Source organism: Hipposideros armiger, unplaced genomic scaffold (assembly GCF_001890085.2).
Source record: "Hipposideros armiger isolate ML-2016 unplaced genomic scaffold, ASM189008v1 scaffold_278, whole genome shotgun sequence".
NCBI classification, from domain to species: domain Eukaryota; kingdom Metazoa; phylum Chordata; class Mammalia; order Chiroptera; family Hipposideridae; genus Hipposideros; species Hipposideros armiger.
Genome location: NW_017731628.1, coordinates 414422 through 438475, shown reverse-complemented (window position 1 = coordinate 438475; position 24054 = coordinate 414422). Strand labels below are relative to the sequence as shown.

At 47.6% G+C, this 24054-nt stretch overlaps 1 protein-coding gene across 4 annotated transcripts in view; it reads right to left on the bottom strand.

The window, feature by feature from the left end:
* BCL2 (BCL2 apoptosis regulator) overlaps nucleotides 1-24054 on the bottom strand; it is a 179207-nt gene that overhangs the window by 7186 nt on the left and 147967 nt on the right. For 3 of the 4 annotated variants that reach the window (XM_019657715.1, XM_019657714.1, XM_019657713.1), the window contains one exon: nucleotides 227-3363. The exons of the other annotated variant lie outside the window; for it this stretch is intronic. In XM_019657715.1, the coding sequence (XP_019513260.1) occupies nucleotides 3229-3363 (135 nt within the window). In that variant the 3' untranslated portion in view covers nucleotides 227-3228. Of the gene's footprint in view, nucleotides 1-226; nucleotides 3364-24054 lie in introns of those variants that run through there. 4 annotated transcript variants of the gene reach the window in all.

Below are 24054 nucleotides of genomic sequence, written 5' to 3'. Positions count from 1 at the left end.
GAAGGACTGAGGAAGTTCTTGTGTGATTTTCTCCTCATGGCTCTTTGTAGAGCCCTTGATCCCAGTTTGGAAAGTGCATGCGTTCTATTTAACCCTGACCTTGGGCAACGTATGCTCCTTGCATTCAGGTGTGAATCTCTTCTCAACACGAAATATGTAGGAATAGTTTTCTCTGTTGTCTGATCACAAAATAATCGACACAATGAAAAAAGGAGGAGAAAAAATATTAACTAGTTGAAGCTTTTATATACATTCATTGCTTCTAACATATTTTTAACAACAAGAAAAATGAAACAGAACTACTGTTAGGGTGAGTGCAGCCACAATACTGTACAGTTGTGGGGTCAGGCGGCTGGGCACATTCACCATGAAAACCAGATAACAAAACCCCACAGCAAAAGGAAACCAGCCAGAAGGTAGCCCCCATGAGTTTTTGTTTTTTTTTTGTTTTTAATATATATATACATTTTGTAGAATATTCTGCAAATCCCAGTTTAAACAATAACAACAAAAAAATAACAATAAAAGACAAACGGCTTTATATTAAAAATGTCCATTTTTTTCATTGTTATTTTTTAAAGCAGCTTGGAGGATCTCGCCACTTGGAGTGTACTGCAAACTGACTCCATTAACATGATTTTGGCAGGATAGCAGCACAGGATCTGATATTCCATATTCATCACTTTTGATAATGTAAACCTTTCATAAAATAATATTTCTCTTAAAAATCAGAATCATTCAAAGGTCTGATCGTCCTGTTCCCTGAGGCCCGCCAGGGAGGTCTGGCTTCATAGCATGGGGTTTCCTGCTTTCTTGGTGTGGGGCGTGAGTGCCACTGCATTTCAGGAAGAACATGAAGGACAGCCACGGAAAAAGGCCCTACAGAAGGAGGGCAGGAGGGCTCCAGGTGAGTCTCTGTGGAAACAGGCCGGGTAAAGCAACTCTCTAAAGGTCAAACCACCATAGCCCCCGGGCACTTCCCATCTGGATTTTCAACCTGAATGAACCTCATGGGTTTAACCAAACAGGCAAGCAATCCTAAATAATGTGAGTTCAATTCTGATTTGCCCAGGGACCAATAAGCCCTCAAGGAACAAGGTCAAAGGGACAACAGATACTCCCCTCACAATACACAACTGTGTTGACATGAAGTGCACATAGCTTGGTTCAAACAAAGCGCCCGCCTTCATGGCCATGGCCAGCGTGCTCCAGGGTTTCTCAGGTAGCTGAGACCCAGGGCTTATCTCATCTTCTTAGAAATGCTTTTAAAGAATTAAGAGGCAATAATCTCAAATTTAGAAAAAATGATCATTTTTGCTAACAAATAGTGTAGAGGCCATAACTAAATACAATTAAAAAAAAATGCTGAGATGCATGTATTTTTTTTAAAGCAGCTTTTGAAATATCAACCACAGCACTAAACATTGAACATATTGCATTCCAAAGTTAATACAGATAAATGCTTTATGATGCAATAATGCCACAGTTATTCCACGTGTAGACACCGTCTCAAGGCTTTCTAAACTTGAAAAAATACTTCCTAGTTTATTAGCTGAAGATACACCTCTTTTACTACTTGTCTAGAGTTTTCCAACACTTTTTTTTTTTTTCTAATGCCCAGGATGTACAGATAATCCCCACACTCCACACCTGGGACCTTTTTTTCTTTTTTTCCTCTGTCAGGTTTTCAAATAAAACCAAACTACAATGACAAGATAATGTTTTACAACCTAATTCCATAGACATAGGTCAATTAATCGATGACACCTCATTTCAACGCCTCCTTCAGGATTTACGACCCTCCCCAAAGTCATTTTAAAGCCTTGCTCTAAACTGCACAGGCAGGTGGGCAGCCAACGTGCACACTCCGCGGCCGCACTGCTTACAGGCCACCGATGTCTCCTCTCTTTTGCGTTTCTGTTAAGTGGTGGCACACTCCCTTGCCTTCACCACCGCTCTCTGCTATGAAAGGCGCGGGGCCTCTGTTGCCCTCCCTCCACAGTGATACACATCTTACAAGTGATACATGTCTTAGGAGCGTTGGCTCCCAGGCTCCACGCTCCACGTGGAAAAGGGCCTAACTGGAGGGCCCCAGGGTACCAGGCTCAGGCCTCCTACGATTCTTTCTTGACAGTGTAATTCTGAGCTCTGTCAGCTTCCAGACGTTGGGAGACCACACTGCTCCATTTAAAAACCCCTCGAGCAGGCCAGCGAGCGGCCAGGCTCAGTTCCAGCATGAGGCCTCCGAGCTGGGGCAAGGCAGGACTTCACACTACAGCCTCTTGCGGAAAAGCAGGCACTTGTGGCGGCCTGATGCTTCTGGGTAATTCTAGCCTTGCTGGTGCCGAAGAAGTCACCGAAACGTTCACTTCCTCGCATTCCAGAGGATTCGGTTTCATACACAGAGCCAGTTTTTGGAGGGGGGGAGCGTATCCAAAATATATGACTATACACATCAGGGCTTAAGGTACTGGATGATATTGTATAAATTGCTAAAATGCTTCTCGGCACAATTGGTAGCTTAAAAAAATACTCTCCTAGGGTTTAAGGGCATTTGTTTCCTATCATTGTCCTTCCGTGTGGAAATCTTGGCAGATACCAAGTCCATCTGAAGTTCCCAATTGTTTTCTTCCAACCGGGTATGTACCATGTGAACCATATGCAGTGTCTGTTCTTCCGGCCAGGGAAGAATGCACTTGGCCTCCAAGCACCTCCCTCAATTAATATCACAGCCTCTGGGGCAAATAAATGCAAGGAAAACGAACATCTTCTCCCAAACCCCCAGCAGCCGGAAACCCGGCTGCTGGAACAGTCACGTCCTTTGTCAGTTTGTCTGCTCTTCAGATGGTGAGTCAGTCCAGCCAACAACATAGAAAGCAAATCCTTTTATAGGCACAGGGGATCCAGGTGGAGCGGCACAGGTGGGGCTTGGCAATTAGCGGTCGCGTTTCCAAAGATGGGACTGTCTTAAATAAATAAATCTTTTTTTTTTCCTCAATAATGTAAAAAATAAATTGTTTTTCCCTTTGGCAGTAAATAGCTGATTCGACGTTGCGCCTGAAAGCTGTTTTTGTTTTTTTTGTGGGGTTTTTTTGTTTGTTTGTTGTTGTTTATTTGCTTGTTTTGAAAGGAATATAGCTTCGTTTCATGGTATATCACTGACAATGCATATGTTTCTACTGCTTTAGTGAACCCTTTGCATATTTGTTTATGGCAGGCCTGCTGACTTCACTTGTGGCCCAAATAGGCACCCAGGGTGATGCAAGCTCCCACCAGGGCCAGACTGAGCAGAGCCTTCAGAGACAGCCAGGAGAAATCGAACAGAGGCCTCATGTTGGGGCCATACAGTTCCACAAAGGCATCCTGCAGGGGAGAGGGGAAGAGAGAAAAAGAAAGCATATCAGACGGAGAGCAGACCCACTCTCTTCACTTTCATTCAAGAAATATTTATTGAGGCCCTATTTATGTGTCAGGCACCACAGAGATAACAGCGGTGAATGAAACAGATTAAAAGTTCTTGCCTCACAAAGCTTTTCTCTAGTTGGAGTGGGATGGACCGTAAACAAAATACATGTATCATATAGTGTATGAGAGACTAATCAGTGCTAAGGGGAAAAATAAAACAGCAAAGGCAGTTAAAAATAAGGGAAGCTTCGCAATTTTCGCTAGCATGGCTATTCATAAGAATAATAATAAAAAAAAAACCAACGACTACAGCTACACTCCCTTATTGAAAACTTGCTATATGCCAGGGTCTTAGACGCCTAAGATGCATTACTTTATTCTTTATACCGAGCTTATGGAGGCATTTTATTTATTCCTGTTCTTTAGAGGAAAAAAACCCTGAGACTCACAGAGGTTAAAGGATTTGATTCATCAGTGGCAGGACCAGGATGTGAACCCAGAGCCAAACCAGTGCCCTTCCGTTTGCTGATGCCCTTACAGGGATGACAGCAGCTCTGCGCGTGCTTAGTGTGCCCGGGATGCTGATATGGTAGACATAAGTGGGGTGGTCTCCACTGGTGGCATGCCTAGCCTCTGAGGTCAAGGACCCCGGGAAAGGAAGCCATTGCAGGCTTTCTCCCAGGGGTGGCTAGCCTGGATGACCACAACTCTGCCTTTAACGCAAGCTGTGACCTTCACAAAGCATGGGGTCATTTGTGGTCAGCATGTGTGTCACTGGGCACACAGGTCCCTGAGGAAAGAAGACGGTTCCGTCTTCCAGTCACAGTGCTGCTTTGAAGCCGGACCTATAACGCGTTGTAGCAAAGTCTCTGGATTGTCTGACACTGATCCAGTCATGCAATGCTCATTGCTTAGATTTGTAGGGGAAGATTAGCTTCCACATTTGGACCCAATTAGTGTTTGGACAACCCTCTAAATCCATCTGAATATATATAAATCAGTAAATGAATGCTTTTTCACGTGGTGTGAGTTATTCAAGCATTCCAACAACCTGGAGTGGGAGCCCACGGGTCCATTATGGGAGACAGTAACATACGGGCACTTAAGTCATGGCTGTATGAAGGAGGTTCTGACAACAACCTTCACGGCGCTTTTTTTCTGTTTGGGGCAAGTAATGCAATAGCGGGACCAGGTGTCGTCTGTGTCTCCCCAGTGCTAGGCATGGTCTTGGCACATGTAGGTGCTTAATATATGCTAGTTCAATGGACAATGAAAGTTTTCTGCATTTAATCATTAGTTTGAATTCGGTGTGTGGCCTAACATTTCACCCAGGTGCTTACTCTGCTTGTTTGAAATTATTCCTTCTAATTTCTGGGAATCTTGGGAGTAGTCTTGAAGGCGAGAGTTTAAGGCATCATTAAGAGAACCTCCCACATTATTAAATATAGATTTACATAATTATTTTTCATGACTGTGTAGTATTCCATCATATATATATATATATATATATATATATATATGCTATAGGATGTGCTTTATTTAAACAATTCTTTATTTGGGTTGTTTTAAACTTTTGCTGTCACAAACAATATTTTGATACACCTTTTACATGAATGTTTATCTACTTATTCAGATAGTTTTTTGAGCCAAATTCCTAGTAGTGTACTCATTTGACCAGCTATCAGAATTGTTTCCTGAAGTCACAAAGGGCTTCTGTTGAGCCATCCTCACTCTCTCACTGGTTGCCCAGGGACCAGTGGAACCTTATATAAAAGGCAAACAAGGGCTTACGGCAGTGATTCTCTCTAGGGGTGGTCTTGCTGGTCCCTGGGGGACATTTGGCAATAGCTGGAAACATGTTTTGTTGTCATGATTTGGGGTGGAGATGCTGCTAGCATCTAGTGGGTGGAAGCCAGGTATGCTGTTCAATACCTCACGATGCACAGGACAGCCATAAACCTGAAGAACCTTCAGCCCAAGGTGCCAATAGTGCCAAGGCTGAGAACGGTTTCGAAGAAACTATAATCACAGACCACAGAGGACCCAACAGTTCATCTGGTGTGTCAACAGTTTTGGTCAAATTAGCACAAGATTAGTTAGCCAACAAGCGGGTGACCTGGGCCGTCAGATGCACTGGATCAATTTTTACCAGGAGAGGGCGCAAGGGTTTTCTTCTTTTTTTAATCTATTGTTAAGATGATCTAAATTTGAGCCTTAGCAAAGCAAGGCTCTAAAAGACATAAATAAAATATGTGCTCAGTGCTCTTAGCACAAAGCCGAGGTAACGATCATGATTGATTGTCAAGAAACATACCTTCCCTATATATAATCAGGGATAAACGGGGCAGGGAAGGGTCAGGGCATATTTACGGGCAGGAGAAATTCTGCCTCTTGCAAAGTGCATCCCAGGGTCCCACAGACACAGCTGCGAACATCTAATAGCCCTCCCCTCCAAGCTGCTCTCTCTGAGGGATGGGCAGGCTAGAACCCCCAACAGCCCCGTCAAAGGACACCCCAAATCCCTCAGGGCACTGACACGGGGCTGTTGGATGTTGAGAAGATCAATGGTTAGGCTGCATTTCTTTAGTTGCCAATGGAATTTTCTGTGGCAGGCTATGAAATGGACTCAGACACTGGCCATCTGACCTTCTGGGACAAGGAGCCATCCTGGGAGAGGGAGGGAAGCAGGGACAAATGGGCTGGCATTTCCTCTCAGATTGCCTGCTGCACAGTCCCAGAGAGCAGAAGAAATGCCTTTCCAAAGCCTCCTTCATCTCTGGGGCTGGACTAATCCTCTCTCCCAACCCCCATGGCCTCACGTAAATAACTGTGCTTCTCGTGGGCCCCTTCTAGGTGAGTTGTAAAGAAAAACATCATTTCTAGAGTGGGATGAGCTAACATAGCATTTCTTGACCCAAAGGATGAGCACAGAGGTAGGTGTTGACACAGCTCCCAAGGGTCGCGGAACAGCTCTGGCCTTGGGTGAGAAGGTCTGGGTGAAATCCCGGCCTTGACATTTTATTGCTTATGACCTTGAACAAATTACCCAACCCTGAGCCTCATTTATTTCACCCATGAAATTGTTTGTTGTGAAGATTAACGTAGGCGACTCAAAGCCATTTGTCAACGTGGCCCAGGATGTGGACTAGGGGAAGTATTAACTGGTTCTCTAGTCTGCCCTCTTGCAAGCCTGCTACTTGCCTCGGAAATCTACCCTTACCTCCAGGGGGTCCACCGAGGCTGCTGTTTTACAGAAGCAATTACTCCCTCTAGGGAGTCAGCTTTTGGTGCTGAAGATGCTCAGTGACTTCTAAAGAAATTGTGAATTAAAATGTACACGTGACGTGTTCTGGCGGAAGACAGGATGTGAAAATACAATGCCCATCTATACTTCCTCATAAATTATGGAGCCAGGTTGTAGGGCTGAGGGGGCATCATTAGCGCCCCCTGGGACTAAATCCAGCCCCCCGAACTTCGCCCATCTATGGTCCAAAGCACAAAGTAGGCCCTGCGGTTTTAGGGCTGTGGGTCCTAAAAGCTACTTTCATAGAGTCTCCTTGCATTTTCAAACATCCTGATTAGGGCGATTTCCGAAGTCTGTTTGAACAGTCTGTCATTATTTGTTTAAGTTTGAAAGCTGTTTTAAATAAACACATGTTCATTTTATGTATTAAAAGCAACAAAGAGGGAAAAAGAAAACCTGGGCCGACATCATGTGATTCGGACAAAATCCATGTCTATATATTTAGGAGGCACCGCCACCCTTGCTCATGTCAGGACTGGCAGGGACTCTGATTTCAGGGATGTGCCCAGGAGGGCCCAAGGGGAGGGGCCTGTCTCCTGCTGGCCCTCAGAGAGCAGGAGACAGGCAGTGCCCTCGCTCTGGTGGCTCTCTTGCAGACAGTTTCTGCACAAACTTCACACTTGGAGACCACCGAGGTCTGAGTGTGAGTCCCACCCAGGGCCTGCAACAATGGGTAGGAGGGCCAAACTCCCACCCCCCAACCCTTGCTGCAGGGTTAGAAGGAGGCCAGGGAGGTGTGAACAGGCACAGGTCAAACTCAGGCTCCTAAGCTGAGTGGGGCGTGGGGGTTGCAGCAGTAAAAGTGTCTTCATTCTTCCTGCATTATGACCAGTGGTAAGGCCACTGCTACCCCCTTCTCTACCTCTCTTCTCCTCCCTCATTCTCCCTCCCTTCCTCCATCACTCCCTCTCAGTAGCCCACCATCCAAAATCTTCCCGTCTCCTTCAGATCCTTTCAAAAAGTTTCATTTAAACCTGATTTCAAATAAAATTTAAAAATGAGTGAATCAGATGGGCAAAACAGAAAAAGAATACTGAGTTCTGTGAAAAAGGATGGTCTGTGTGTGTGTGTGTGTGTGTGTGTGTGTGTGTGTGTGTGTGTGTGACGGGGGAGCCTCAGATGCTCTTACACAATTGATGCACTCCCAGGTAAAGGTAAATGTAGAGACTTTTCATATATGGTAATGTGTACCAAAAGCTTTACAAATATTGTCCTTTTGTTAGTAATTCCCCTTCTAGTTATTTATCTGGAAAAAAATAAATTCGTAAAATCGCACAGGTTGTTTGTAATAGTTCAAACCGGAAAACAACTTAAATAGTTTGAAAATGAGATTGGTTGAATAACTTACAGCACATCCATACAATGGAATAGGGTCCAGCCATTAAAAATTGGACCCTATATTTACTGGCAAGGAAAGATGTTCCCACCATAGCATTGAGTGACACAGGTAACAGTTCAACCAACATCTGCACGTTCAGGCCCCTGGCACTGCAGTGTTGGTTCTCAGTTGTCGCGCTGTGGGGAAATTTACTATGGCTTGGTTGGCTATAAACCCATGAGAAATTCAGCTGCATTCCACGGTCTTTGAGCTGGCTCTGGATACAGGCATAATATGATCATGGGAGAGGCTGGGGGGATGGGGGGCAGGGGGACGCCCTGTCCTCAAAGAGCCTACAATCCAGGGAGAGAGAGAGGACGCCTCTGTGTGCACACCTGAACTAAACAAAATCAAAGCGGGTCCTCCTTTTGTATCCGGTACAGAGCAGAAGGTCCTGTCCGCGGTAAGAAGCAAGTAAAAAGAGAATCAGACGGTGCCAACTGGAACTCAAATACTGCTGTCAAATGCCTTTGATTTTCTATTTTTCATGGCTTTATACCTTTGTCTCCATGGGGATCACCTCCCTCATGACAACTGCAGGGTTAAGGAAGGAAAAACAAAAAGAAAAAGGACGAACGATAGTAACAAAAAATTTTGAGCTGGAAGGACCCTCCGAGTAATTTCAGCTCTCCAACACTGGTGTAATAATGCCTAATGAAGACATTAGCCCGTTTTAAATAAGCAAGGCAAATGAAACCTGGACAGGTAAAGTGAATTACTTACAGTATATACTAATAAGCAGACCTGAGGTGGAGGAGCATGGAGGCCGGGTTTACCCTCCTTCCTGCCTCCTGTGCTTCATTGGTGGGAACTCCGCAAGCCATTGGTCCTTCCGTCTCCTTGGGCGTCTCCTCCCTGCCTCCCTCAATGTGCTTCCTCCCATCCAGCCCTTCCTCGGTGCAGCCTGACCCCATCCTACAGCAGCCTCATCTGGCCCTTCAAGTGTAGCCGAAGAAAGTCACCCAACCGTGCAGCCTGGGGCTGGTCTACATGCATGGTCTCCGAGCTCGGTGAGTCCTTGAAACCGCTGTGCACGCCCTTACCCTTGGTCAGATGTTTTCTCTGTTCCTTTTCATGACCACTCCAAACAGCCCCCGTTTTTCCTCATGTGTCCTCCTCCCTGTTTAGCGGCTGATGTCACCTCTTTCTTCTCTGAGAAAATCGGGGCCATTGGGTGAGAATGACCGCAGCTTCCTATCCGGGAGCACCCACTAACTTACATCTCTACCTGTCCTTCCGGGATCCTTCTTACCCTGCACCCTGATTCCACTGTCTCTGCTGCTTCTGGAACCTTCCTCCCTCCATTGTCCTTGCTTTCAACTGTAATTTCAACCTCACCCTTTCTTTGGTCTCTTTTTTCCTTGGCATATAAACATTCGGATTTCCTCCGTAGAGAACACATACTTCCTGGAAGGGCAAGGGAGTTGGGGGTATTTATTCGCCGGAATAAATAAATAAAATAAATAAATCTAGGTTTCCTCAAAATGACCATGCTGATGCTGTGTGCTACCGTCACCGTTATCTTGTCTCTCCTTGCTGTCCTGGCCAAGCTGCTAACCCACCCTCATCGGCTGCCTTCCCACCCTCACTTTAATCCCCTCAGCCTGGTTCCTGCCTTCATTGTGCCTCTGACACCACCCCCCAGAGACTCCCAAAACCCAACATGTGGCTAACTTCACTGGCTACTTTTGAGGTCGGATCTTACTGGGTGCTTTGATGCGCTGGACACTGAGATAGCTGAGAGCCTTTGCCTCCTGACGAATTCTTCCTCTGCCTCCTTCATGGCCATCTTCTCCTCTGTCTGCCCTGAGAGGTACTCATGCTCCCTGGCCTTCTGCCTGGACAGCCTCCTTTCTTTGGCTAATCTCCTTCACTCGCATGGTCTTGGGTGCCCTCCCTACGATGACGTCTCTGAAATCTTCATGTCCAGCCCCATCTGACCCTCTGACTGCCACGGTCTGATCCCCATCCCTCTCTAAAATGTCCCACTGGAAGTTACAATGCAGCCTGTCCAAAATTGGAGTCATCACAGCCCCTTTCAGCAAGCCTGCCTCTCTTCCTGCCTTCACCGTGCCAATGCTGTTAAGTAGACCTGTAGCCTGAGAGTCTTCTAGATGTTTTCCTCTTCCTTGCCCCTCCGCCCCTCCCATTCATTCACTGGTAAATCCCATAGTCTGGTTAGGTTGGGTTCCTCCAGAAACAGACCCTAAGACAAAGACTTGAATGCCAGCAATTTATGTGGGAGACGATCCCAGAAAACACTACTAGAGGGGTCCCCAGGGAAGTGGGACAGAAAAGGGAAAGCAGCCATGAATGACCTTACCATGCACGCTGCTGCTGCTGGTAACTGGAACTTATTCCTGCTGGAAAATCTGGGGTGCGGTGTAGAAAATGCACCTTTTATTATTCCACGAAGGGGCAGAGGAGCTGGGATATTTATACACCAAGTCTTTGCATTCATTGGCTGAGGGCTGCTCCTATGCAGTTGTCAATACCCCAGCAGTTCCAGTCGGCCGTGAGCACAGGCAAAGTGGGCTGTGGAGGCCACAGAAAGCACTTAGGGACAGAGATGCAGACGCTCCACCTCTTGTGGCTCGAGGTCAAGCTCGAGAGCACTGAAGTGGCAAGGGCGATGGGACTCGATGGGGCAGTGTGTGCACCACCGACCTGACCACCTAAATACCTGTCAGTCCCCGCTACTTTCTCTCTCCCAGCATTACTGCTACGATTCCCCAGCAGATCTCTCTGCCTCCAGTCTTCAATCCCCTCTCCATATTGCAGCCAGAGTGATTTACTCAGAAGCAAATCTGTCACTTCCATGCTCAGTCCGAATTCTTTACCAAAGATTCCCAGTACTTTGGCTCCAACCTAGCTAGCTCTCCCGCTTAGCTTCTCGCACTTGTAGGTTAACTTTGGTTCACTCAGGGATTCAGTGCCATCATTTCTCCAAGCCCCCAGGTTGAGTTCAATAATCCTGAGCTATTCCCTGTATTATCTGAACATCGTCTCTTCACATGTCTGTCTTCTCCCATTCAGCTATTAGCACCTGGAGATGCAGGAACCACATTTTATTTATCTTTGGATCCCTGGAGCATCTGGCTGTCACCTATTAGGCACTCAGCAAATATTTGTGGAACCGAAATAAACTGATTTCTTCCACTACAGAACAGGTATTCCAAACATATCTTAATAGATGATATTTTTTAAAAGAAAGAGGGTGTTCAAAGGACAACAAAATGACAGCCTTAAACAAAATTCAGTGGTTATTTTATTTTTTGCAGTAGACTCTAGTCTCCCTATGAGGGGATGATATTCAGCCAGATTGAACAGTCAGCGTCAGATCTGATTGGTCAGCGTCTGACGTGCCATATTGATTGTTAAATATTTTTAATAACACCCTACCTGTATGCCTTGTGAGTCTCCAAGAGAGATAAGCTGTGCAGCATTTTCTAAACTCATCTGATCATGTACCCCTCTGTCGGGGAGGTTCCTGTTGTGTTATGAACACACTATGAAAATGCTGTCTGGAGGTAAAAAAAGAAAAAAAAGCCATAATCCTGGGCACTGACAGGGGAGGCAGCATGGGTGTCCACTGTACAGGACAGGAGAGATGGTCAGAGATCCCAAGCTGTGTCTGGACATTCATGGCAACAGAGAGACCTCCCTGGTAACTCCTCCTGCATTCTCCTAAGGGCTGTGAGACTCATCCCCAAGGCTGTCTGTGACTGCTCCAACCCACAGCCTATGGGCATGCACTTACCAAGAGAAGGGGATGTTGGGAGAAAGAGAAAGAAGGAAGCGAAGGAGGGAGGGACACACGCACGGCAGAGGGGACAGCTTTCCCTGAAGCCAACCAAGCAAGCAGTAATTCTCCCCACACCAACTGTGCCTGAGATCAAAAGGGGAAGCGAGCGGCCAGGGCTGCTCTGAGTGGTGGCCAGCAGAGCACACGCGAGGAAGTGAGGACTTTTTTCTACCTGAATAAAGCAGCTGGTGAGGAAGTGACTCCATTTCCCCCTTATCATTGGCTGGGCAGGATTTCCTCTGCAGCCACTTTGTGCTGAATGAGTCTTGAGGGTTCCGTCTGCAGATCAGAGCTGCTTTGGCAGTTGCAAGCTTCAGTCCCATGTGGCTCTTCTCCCTCACCCTCCCTTTACTCCCAAAATATTGATTCCGGGTTTGGGGGAAAAGGAAAGAGATAAAAAACAACCTTCGAGCATATAACTGAAGGACACACAGCTGCCTGGCCCGCCTGAGAAGCATGATGACTTCCTCTACTGGGCTTGCATTGCAGGGCCACCCTAAAGCCATCTCCAGTGAATGGGGCTCCATCCAGGAGGGTCTGTGGGCCTTGCGGGGAGGGGCTAGTTGACTCACAGGCCAACAACATAAAATGAAACCTAATCTAAGGGTCATCTGGATGTAACCAGAAACCTGCTAGAGAAATGGCAGGAGATGAAAAACCTAAACAAAACAAAACCCAAAACTTGCCCTCCCACTGCAGTTGGTCCAGGGACGTTTGGGTGTATTTTGTGATGCAAATTGGGCTGAGGATGCAAATCAGGCCGGGGGCCCTCTGGAGCTAGGGAAGACGAAAAATGAGAAGCCCAAACGGTTCCTTCTTTTCCTGAGCAGGGCACAGTTTGAAAAGAATTCGCAGAGGAGTTGGATGTTCTGAGGACCCTGCAGCCAAAGAGCCCGGCCCAAGGCCACTTGCCTTGTCCACCTGCAGGAGGAGAGTTGAGCCAAAGCTGGCATTTCCGGGGCAGGGTCACAGACGTTCTGTTAGTCTAACTGCCATCCAGGCCCCGGGTAGGAGGTGCTCTCTGGAGGGAAGCCGGGATTCCCCGCTCTACTAGCCATGCAAATACTGCCGGGAGAAGGTACTTCGCCACCTGTGGGCTTAGGTCCCACCTGCCAGGAGGTACCAACAGCCCAGTGCTTCAAACGACTGATTGTAGGTGGAAATGGGCAATGCAACGCATCTACAGCAAAGTGTACTACAAGTACGTTGGTAATTGTGCTATTTGGTTCATCACGCTCATATAATAAGCCGAAGCAGGAGAGACTAATGGCCATATCTACACTAGACCTTGAGATCTCTTCAGGTGGCTTATTCATTCAGGAACCAAACAGTTTTATAAGGTACCAAGGAATCTTAAAGCTAAAGAAGACAAAGGCCCTGCCCTATAAGAACTGCTGGGTAATATATGCCCTGCATTCTGGGCCCCTTTAATAGGCGTGAGTTTTCTCAATACATTCAAAGCAGTGTGTGTGTGTGTGTGGGGGGGGTACATTTATCCTGCAGTGTTCTGAGAAAGAGGGAAGAGACACAGGCAGTTGACCTCATTTTAAGGGTGCCTTTTGCAGGATCTCATGCCCAGTAACCTGCTGTGAGCGTTTTGACTTTAAAACAAAATTTCTCCAGTTTTCTTCCTTACCTTCCTCATTCCACACCTTCTTTTGGCCAGAAGCCTCTAAGTGCCCTGCAGCTGCTGGCACTTGGCCTTTTCTCGCCTTGGACATAGGCTATTTTCATTGTTTGGTGGGAACTATCACTTTATGATCTTGTGCTGGGCATGCAAGTATGTTGAGCAAATACAATGTACTTACTACAACCCAATAACAAAAAGACAAGTAGCCCAATTGAAAACAGGCAAAGATTCCCGTAGACAGTCACCAAAGGAAATAGCGCAATGGCCACTAAGCTCAAGGAGAGATGCCCAGCATCATTAATCATGAGGGAAACACTAGCCCAAACCACCACAGGTATCTCCACACCCACTAGCATGGCGCTAATGTAAAAAATGAACAATAAGAAGTGTTGGCGAGGAGGAAGAGAAACTGGAGGCCTCACCAGGGCTGATGGGAATGGGAAACGGTGCAGTCGCGGTGGGTGTTCCTCACACAGTTGAACAGTTCTACACGATCCAGCAATTCCACTCCCAGATTCACACCCAAGGTAACTGAAAATACATGCCCACACGAACACTTGCACATGAAAATTCACATCAGCATTGTTCGTAATAGCCCAGAGGTGGAAACAACCCAAATGTCTAACAGCTAAGGAAGACATAAACAAAAGGTGGTGTATCAGTCCATACAATGGCGTGAAGCAAGTCATGCAGCATGGATGGGGCTTGAAAACATGATGCTCAAGTGAAAGAAGCCAGTAACAAAAGACCACATTTATAGAAAATGATCAGAATAGGCAAATCCACAGGAACACAAGTAGATGAGTGGTTGCCAGGGACTGGGGAGAGAGGTGAACGGAGAGTGATGCTAATGGGTACAGAGCTTTCTTTTGAGTGATAAAAAGTCCTGAAAGTATATAATGGTGATAATTGCACAACCTAGTAAAATACTGAAAACCAACCAATCAATCACTTCAAACTGAATTTTATGGTATGCCAGTTATTTAGGGGGGAAAAACTCACATAATTAGGTACATTTCTTGCACTACAGGAGGAAGGGGACTGAATTATTATTATTATTATTTTTAAAGATTTTATTGGGGAGTTGGGGGAGGGGAACAGCGCTGGGGAATTGGGGGAAGGGGAACAGACAAGTTGCTGTCCTTTTGTTCTTCAGTCTAGTTGTGGAGGACGTTGCTTCACTGGCCCAAGTTGGCACCACCATTGCGCTCTTCCCAGGCGAGGCAGATCAGTCGCCGGCCTCTGGACGGCCGCTCACTGCAGCTGCTGGCCGCTCACACTGGCTGCTGGCCACACATGGTAGCCCATGGCAACCCACTGCAGCACGGTACTGCAGCCTATGCCGTCGCGGGCGACTCACGGCAGCCCAGCTCCAGGTTGAGCTGTTGTTCAGCATCTTAGCTGTGGAGGGCAGTGTCACTGGCCCTCATATGTGGGATCCGAACCGGGGCCCTCTGGCATCCCAAGCCAGCTCTTAACCACCGTGCCACTCGGCCGGCCCATGGCCGGAATTATTTTTACACATGGCATTCCACACGAGGACCTGCTGGGTCTGTAATGCTTGCTCACAGGTGTGGGAGGCGGGGCTCCTTTGCTTAGAAACTTTGTTCAATTTTTATCCTCCTTTTAATGGATTTTTTTAAAACGTAGAAGGTGTCATGGTGGGTGAGAACTGCTCTGGATGAGAAGTTAGGATGGCTGAATCGGCCCTGGGAAAGCAACTCACTTGTCCTGCTGGGACTAGATGTCTCTCGTCTGAATACTTTATCAGTAGCTGACTGCAAGGATTCTCTCTCCAGTCAGCCATCCTGAGCTGACACAGTTAATGACCTTATTCTCCATCTTTTCTCACGCATCTCTTAGAATGTGACTTGGGATATCCTGACACATGGCGGAGACTGTGTCTCCTCAGTTCCTGTAAATGACTGACCTGCTCTCTGTGGATACTGTCTGCCACACTCGGGCCTCTACGACTAACCCTCCCATTCCCCCAAACCACATGTGGCCTTTGTGCCTCCTGCTGTGAACTTCATCCCCCTAAAATCCCTCCACTCCTCTGAGGCACCTGTGTGTTTCCCGTCTCTTTGTTTTTATGGTCACAGTCCAGGCATTTGTCCCCCAGAGCCCTCTGCCTCTCACACTAAGGTGAACTAGAACTGGCAACGCCAGTATGCCTTGGCATGGGGAGCAGCGGGGGGGGCGCTCGGCCTCTCTATCAGACAGGACCCTGCTCTGCTAAAAGGGGGCCGGAGGCCCCTTGGGCAGACTAGTATTTGAAATATATGCACCCACTACTCTTTCTTGGGTTCTGGAGTCCCAGCTGTGGCTCCCCTCCCTGTCACCTCACTAGGGTCCGTATCTGCCTCAGTGTGTGTGAGCATGAACTTCATCCCGGTGTGCTCGGTGGCATGCCTCCCGGGAGGTCACTGTCTGGGCCAAGCATACACGCAGAGCTCCGCTGTGCCTGCCACGTGGCCTGTGAAGGCAGGCCAGGGCCCAGTTACGTGTCCCTGTCCCCGCCACTGCAAGAGTTAATTCATGAAAATATGCCAGAAATGGGAACTGAAAGCAGAGGCTTGCTGAGTTCTGTAGCGTGGCCCAATCCCTGTCATCAGGACTCCACTGCTGGGGGGGAAGGGAGTCCTTCATTTATGAAGCGTGGAGGGCCAGAGCTGGGGGCAAAATGTTTGATTCTCACTTGTTTAAATCAGCAAGTGTTGACTGAGCTGGGTGGTGGTGGGGAGTACAAAGAACCTGCATGTCCTAATAGGAACTTGCTGAAAGTGGCCTCAGCCCTGGAGTGGGGTGTGTCAGGCTAAAGAGAGCCATGCACAGGGAGTTTGAGTGGGCGGCACCTCAGCGGGCACGGCCAGCCTCCAGTCATGCCTGGGGTGACAGTTGCTTTCGGGACTGCAGAGAAATCATCATGGGCATCTTTTCTGGGAGCTCCACACTGCACTGAGCCCAGGGCCCTTGCCTTGATGATAGGCTCAGACATCTGCACACGGCCAGATGTGTCCTGCGACGGTGCTTGGCATTCTGTCTGCAGCAAAGAAGTCACAAGCTCTGCTTAAACCTTCCAGGCTGCTAAGATCTCGCTCAAAAGCATCCCCAAGATATAACAAGCCTCACCCTACTCCCAGCTCCCAATTCTGCAGCCTATGAGTCAAATGTAACGGTCAACGTGACCGAGGTGATCCGCCAAGCTGCCCATGGGAGAGAGAAACCTCTCCCCCAAACCATGGGCCCACCCTCGGGAACAGAAGAGGAAGTCTATGGTCCACGCTGGGGGCGAATGCACTCAGTGGGCTCCAGATGGGCGTCCTACAAAAAAATCTGCTTTCACTTTGTAGTTTATGATTTAGTTTAGTTCACCTGGAAAGGCTCAACATGAATAAAAACAGATGCATTTCAAGACGCACTGCCTGGCTCTTTGACAGTCCCCTTCCTTCCACATGAGACCATTCTTCCTGTGTCCAGGGAAGATAGCGGACCTCTCCAGCACAAGGGAAACACAAAATCTCTGTCAAGGCCAGTGGCTGTCAGTGCTGGGATGTCCAACGCCCGGCAAGGTCAGCACTATGTGCTGGATTCAGGCTCATTCACACATGGATGCAGATATGCTGGTGTGGCCTCTCGGGGGAATGAATGTTTACTGTGAAGGGCCTCTGAGAGCGTGTGCTTTCTGTTGGCAGAACAATATGGGACTATATACACAAACACAGAGAGACAGAGAGAGGGAGAGAGAAACAGAGAGGAAGGCAGACAGACACACATGGAGAGAGACTCAGAGACAGACACAGAGGGACACAGAATGAGACAGACAGACAGACAGAGACAGTGATCCTGAAAGCATTCATGGGTGAGCTTCAAGCGGATGGCGGGGGCTGAACAATCTTCCATCAGTACAGCCTCCAGGGGGAGAGTTGACAGCTGGCTGACCTGATACAAGGACACCTTCTTGCAGTGAAATGAGCCTGCTGTGGACATCAACAAGGTCAGAAAACGACATGTGTGCATGGAACAAGGCCTGGCCGCGTTGCTGGCAGCGGGTACTTACAAGGAGAGAAGCCATGCTACTGGGAGCTTGACTTCCATGGAGACTGTCATGTGCTCAGACACACGTGCTGCGGGCAGAGTGAAGCCTGCGAGACCTGCCTGCAGAAGGTGCTCGGGTTATCTATCTGCTGGCTGGACCTCAGTGGGCTCTGAACCACACCTTGACCACCTTCAGGCAAGTGGCAGGGCTGGCACATCACAGGGGGACCTGGCCCATCGCAGTCAGTGCCCTCGTCCATGCGAGTGGCCTTACAGCTCCTGCCACTGCTGACACCTTGGACAGGGTCGGCTCAAGTTGAATTCGGGATGTAGACATGCACCAGGCACCTGCTATTCGCAAGGCACTGCGCTCAATGCTCAGTGCAGGTGACCACAGCGTCTGTGTGACCGTGAGCTCCTCACAGTGCCTCACCCAAATCAAGGACTCAGTAAATGCTCTTGCAGTGGGACGACGGCAGCGCCTCACTGGGAATATCGTTCACACCTAAGGTCATAAGAAGCTCAAGGTTGGCTGGCAAAGCTTTCAGAATGGACTTTGGGTCTAGCAGTCCATCCGAGGAGACCCCGTGAATGAGGAAGCCCCTTGGCCAAGTGCATGAATCTTGGACCCGTGCACAAGATGCTTTTCATACTAAGATTGGTGTTAACATCGGATGGCTCTTGCTAGCACTGCATGGGGCTTCTTTCATGAGTGTGGTCCTGGTTGCTCTTACTTTGGTCTCTGCTTTGGACAAGTCTGAATCAAGCAATCCCACTGCAGTCAAACCACTTATTGAAGTATTTATTGAGTGTCTACTTCTGGGAGGAAGAGAGACAACAAACTGTTGTACCAAACCCTGTGAGGTGGCTCTTCTGAGTGACTTTACACAGAAGAGACTGGGGTCAGAGTGGTTACAAAACTTGCCCAGGGTCACACAGCTCAGAGTAGCAAAGTTGCGATTTGAACCTAGCACTGTGCAACTCCTAGGTGTGCCCTTTTTCAGCTATACTTGGCTTCTCCTGTTGGAGACAGAAAAGGAGTATGAGATCCAGGCCTTGAGGAGACAAGCAATAAATACGAGAGGTTAAAGCAAAGTCCTGAGCAGTGACAAGGAAGGCTCAGTAAATGCATCAAGAGTCTTGAAGATAGGCTGGAGGGGACTGAAGGTTAGACGTGCTGAGCCTGAAGGGCTTTGCATGAGGGAAGGAAAGTGGGGATGGCGTTTCAAGGCGTGCAATCACATGGGGGTCGGGGACCCTACCGTGGCAGGCTTGTGTATGTGGGCAGGGTGAGCAGGGCTGCAGTCACAGAAAGAAGCCACTGTGACCACGGAGAATGTACAGGTCACAAGGACCCCCCACACACTCTCCCCAGGCACTCTGTTCTACTCGATCCCGTGGGAACCCCTCAGCCTGTGGTTGGACCCTGGTGGCTGACACTGCACGTGCCACCTCCTAGACAGAGACACAAATCCCGAGGGAGCAATTCCTTCCACTGTATCCAGGAAAAACCCTCCGATTTACGGGGCTTTCCGGGGAATTCTGGAATGTCAAGGAGAGCAAAATATCCTTGAGTCACAAAAACAAGCCAACTTGAGGCCTATTTGGAATTTTAAAATAGGTGGACCAAGAACCTCCACAGCGGCAAATGGATTTCGGTCCTTCTAAGGGCTCTCTGCTCACCGGGTTCCGCTGAATCAAAAGCAGTTGTGTCCACAGCAGGCGGGGACAGCAGCTGCTCCCCACCACGGGCAGAGCCCCACCATCCTGACGGCCTGCCCTCCAGCCAGCAAGCCTACAGTCTTCCTTCTGCACGCACCACCTGCACCCCCTCATTCTAGTAACAGTTTTCTCCGCTGACTTAAATTTGGAAAATCTTCATAATTAAACAAAGCCAGGGACTTTTAAATTCCCAGGAACGTGCCCACAGAGCATTTTCTAAGAACCTATCTGCTCGCTGGGTATTTAATCCTTTAATGTTCACTGTGTTTCTGGAAGGCTGGAAGTTTGTGGGAGCAGCTGATAGCTGCAGTCAGGCCAAACAAGTCAGAAACACTCTCTTTGAACAGTTCAGGAGTTCCAACTGGGAGGATACACTTAGTGTGATGCCTCCCGTATGTCAAATCAAAGCTGGACCAGTGACGGCAGGGTCACTGGGTCTCAGACACTTCAGCATATACAGCAGTGCAGGACCCTGCCATCCTGCCCGGTGGAGTTACTGCACAGCCGAGTGGGGTTACTGAATAGTGGGGTGTAGGGGGAGGAGAGAAGGTGGGACCTGAGCTGGTCCTCACCACCTGGCATTCTGACCCCACTGTAACGCACACAGGATGCCTCTCTTACGTCCCAAATCCCTTCCCCCCTAAAATTCCCATTGTGGTTTTTTTTTTTTCCTTTTGCCTTTGTCTTTTTCCTTGCTTTCCTGTTCTTTCCTTGTCTTGCATTTTATCAACTCAACTCTGATTTTGTCCCTCGTCTCACTTTTTCTGCCCTTCTCCAGGACAGGCTGCTCTGGATTTTCTGGAAGATGGTGATTCCCATCTTCTCGGATGTGAAGAGGGCTGCACGCTGGCTAAGTGAGCACCTTAGGCCTCTGCAGCCACGGGAAGGATTCGGCCACAGTTGTGTGGGGACCTTCTAGTGCTCATCCTGGGGAAAGGATCGTGGTTGTGAGAGCTGATGGGAGAATCGGGGGTGGACCTGAAACCTGCAGGAGATGGCGCGAGGTCATGAAGGCCACCTGACCTTGGCAGCCCAATAGGACACCAGGCCTGCCATCCTGGCTGAGGTCTGAGCCAGATACTTGCTCCACAAGCCTCCATTCACCCTTGCAGGGTGAAACACCGGCAATGCAGTGATGGGACACCTGCAGAGGGGTGTGTTGGATAAACGAGCAGATGAAAATGTCTAAGTATCATGTTTTCTTGTGTGAGTTTTCACCTCTGCCAAATCCTTGGAATTCTTAAGTCTTACAAATGTATATGCTTTTCATTTCCGTTTAAACCAGAAACATCATTTACATGTCTTCAGAGATAATCCTAATTTACTACAACAATCTGAAAAAACTGCAAAAAGAAACATTAGGGTTATTCCATAGGCACCTGGAGGGTTTTTGAGAACTATTTGACCCTCGGCCAAAATTTCATGGTTGATGGATTATAGATTTAAATACGTAAATTCTACTAACTTGGTACATCAGTGGGAAAAGGTAACTTTATGAAGGGTGATTTTAAATGTTAAAAAGATTGTAATTTTACTGCCATCACGCCTATAAGAATTTTCAATAAGAAAATATTTCAATAAGAAAGTAAGGATTCCAAGTTTTAATGTTTGACAATGGAACAGACCCTTTCCGAGGCAAGAGTCCGAGCAGAGCTGTGTCCTGGCTCAAGGGCTCCCCACGCCTCCCTCCCCCGACTGACACCTGTGTGAGTCCTTCTGTTCTGCTGTCCTTGGTCACATCCCAGTCCACACAGCGGGCAGGCCGTGCAGACCAGTCCTGGCTCAGGCTCTCTCCTTGCTGTCAAGGAGTCATCTCTCCAGGTTTTAGGAGCCTCCTTTGTGACAGGAAGAGACAGCCCCACGTGTCCTCTGAAGGCCATTTCCGTTTCTAAGGTTACATAACTTGCAGATTCTGGGACTCTGTTTTGTGTTTGTGTGTCAAAAGCAGGAAGGATGGAATGGGTTAAGTCATCAGGAGGCTGGGAGAAACAGGCAACTAGGGCCTTTCTGGTTCTCCCTGAAAGCCCCTGAGTTGCCATTCCCTCTATTCTGGGTGTGAATGGAGGCCTGAATCCTAAAGCTGGTTTTACAAGAGGGAACTAACTGCCCTAAGAGAGAAGCCAGGAATGTGCTCGATATTCTAGACATCAAAAGAAAAAGTGCCCAAGCCTTCAAGGCATCAGACATGAGCAGCCCAGGAAGGCTTCCTAAAGTCCCAACTAGCTATGCCAGCCCAGGGAGCCACGCGACAACTCGTTAGAACGGTTCAAATGCAATGAAGGCCATATTTCAATGGCACGGAGATGACTTGATGAAAAATTAAGAGACGCCTTCCCTGGAAGTGTCCTACTGACCACTCGTAAATAATACGCATTAGCAGTAACTTTCAATGATAAGTGAATACATCAGTCAAAGGAATTTTATGATTTTCAGATAATAGAATCACATGATACTCAAGATTACCACGTTCTTCCTTTTCAGTCCCTCCAGCACGTCTTGGACCCCCTCGAACTGAAACTTTCCATCCTTAGGTCCATTCCCAGACTATTTTCTCCCCAGCACCACCGTCCCCTCCGGAGATTACAGAGAAAATCCGTTCAGTCATTTTTGGTTATCAGACTGTGAAAAATTTGTTTTTCAAGCTTCAGAAGATTGTTGAACTGCTTTTTTTTTTTTTTTCCGATAACTCAAAACTGGTTTGGATTCATGACATCAACCTTGGCATGTGAGAAGAACAAGGAATGAGGACTTGGCCTTGCTTGGAACCAAAAGAGAGGAATATCCACTCTCTCCCTCTCTCTCTTTTCCATTTTTATTAAGACAGTATTTTTTCCTTTTAGCTGGATGATGTATACTTTTAACATTCCAGGGAAAAAGTGTCAGTGATATGCAAGTCATAATAAAAGAAAATCAAAAGAAATGCAATTACAAGACACAGGGAACTTCATCATTTTTTGTATAAAATGCCCAGAGGAAAATCTAATTTTAAAAATTACCGGCACCGTATAAATGAGAAGAGAATATATAAAAAGATTTGTTATTTTAAAAATTAACTTAATCCTTAATCTTTCAGGCTCTTGGGCTTTTATCCTTATTTTTAAAGGCCAAAAAAAAAAAATGATCATTTGGTGCTGGGCAAGGAGTAAGCGTCACACTAATGCAATGTAACACTAGGAAGTGGTAATGGTTCCTCGGGGTCACTGGTCTGCTGCCTGAAACGCAGGAGGACCCCAAAAATGGTGCTGAATAGAGAGTGAGCTGTATCGAGGATGAAACAATAACCTTCTCTTTCCCGTGATTATAAAGGTACCTCTGTAAATGAAAACGGATATTCACATGGCAAACTGCAGTGGGCACAGTGCTTTCATATCTATCAACTGGGTTGACCCTCACGACAACGGCTGTCACCCCCACTTTACTGGTGACCAATAGGCAACTCTTCCAAAGACACATGGTTAATCAGCGGTGGAACCAGGACTCACACCCAGAATTCTGACATAAAATATCTTGCCTTCCCACAGGCCTCCCTACACATAGTTATGACTCCCAACTAAACGGGCTTCACTGAGCCAGGGTGTCGTAAGCTTGAAGACAGCAGTGACTCGACTATTTCTAACAGCCCTGTCTCTTTGAAAACGTGTGAATTAGGAGAGAGAGAGAACAGAAAAATCAAGCTCATTTATGTCATAAACGTTGGCTGACATTCAGGAGCTTTGACTTATTTCTGACTGAGTCGCTATGCTAGCCCAGAGAGGTTTAATTCTGCCACCCTCAACCCATATTAAAAGAAATTGGAACCACTCGTATATTTAGAGGGAGAGTCCAAATAATAATTCAATAACACAGCCTTCCTTTAAAAGCCTTTTCTTGGTGGAATTTCCAATTTTCCTTTCAGGCATGAAAAACAACACTGTTATTATAGTGACCTGGCAGAGGATTAGCAGTGAGGAAGAGATGGGATGCCACAAATAATATTTCTGACCCTTTATCTAGTTTTTGTGTGGAATCAAGCACGAGGCAGAACTATATGGCTCTCTACAGAAAGGGTTCCTGTGACATAAGATTTGGGGAGAGCGCTTTCCTTTGTCCAGATGTGAATTCCCCACACTTTGCTAGGAACGAAAGCCACGGAGATCCGGTAGAAAGACGGCTGAGGCTTCCCTTCTCTCCCTTCAGATCACCACGTCGGGGTGGATTCCACAGAAGGCATTCTGAGCTCACCTTCTAGCAACAGTGGTAGGCCCATGAGGGCCCAAAGGAAAACAGAATATTACCTTCTGTCCATTGAGCGTTGTAACGATTTTTCCTCTTTTATTGCTATGTACAGCTACTCTTTTTCTCCCCCTTCCCTTATCCCACTTAATTTGCCATCCCCCCACTTTGTCTTAGCCTTTTTGTTCCCACGTTTTCTCTCAAGTTACATTGTCTCTACACTGTGAAGCTATCACTACTCATTGTTCTCTGTGCCCCACGGCCTGGCACAAACACTAGACCCAGGCCCTCCTCAGCCTTCGAGCGAGCTGTTTCCGTCTGATATGCCAGCGGCCTCCATGGAGGGGACAAAGAAGTCAATTTACACAGGGATCCCTAGAAATGCTGAAGCTTAGCAAACACATCCTGGAGAACTTCCGGCCACAGAAGTTGTGGGAACGCTGGGCTGCTACGTAGACTCTGACGCTGAGGAAGGAGTTATCTGGTTTTGGAATGCGGGGACGGACTCCATCCAGCCTCCACTGGGTGACTCCTGTCCTGTTTCTCTCATTTGCGAGGAA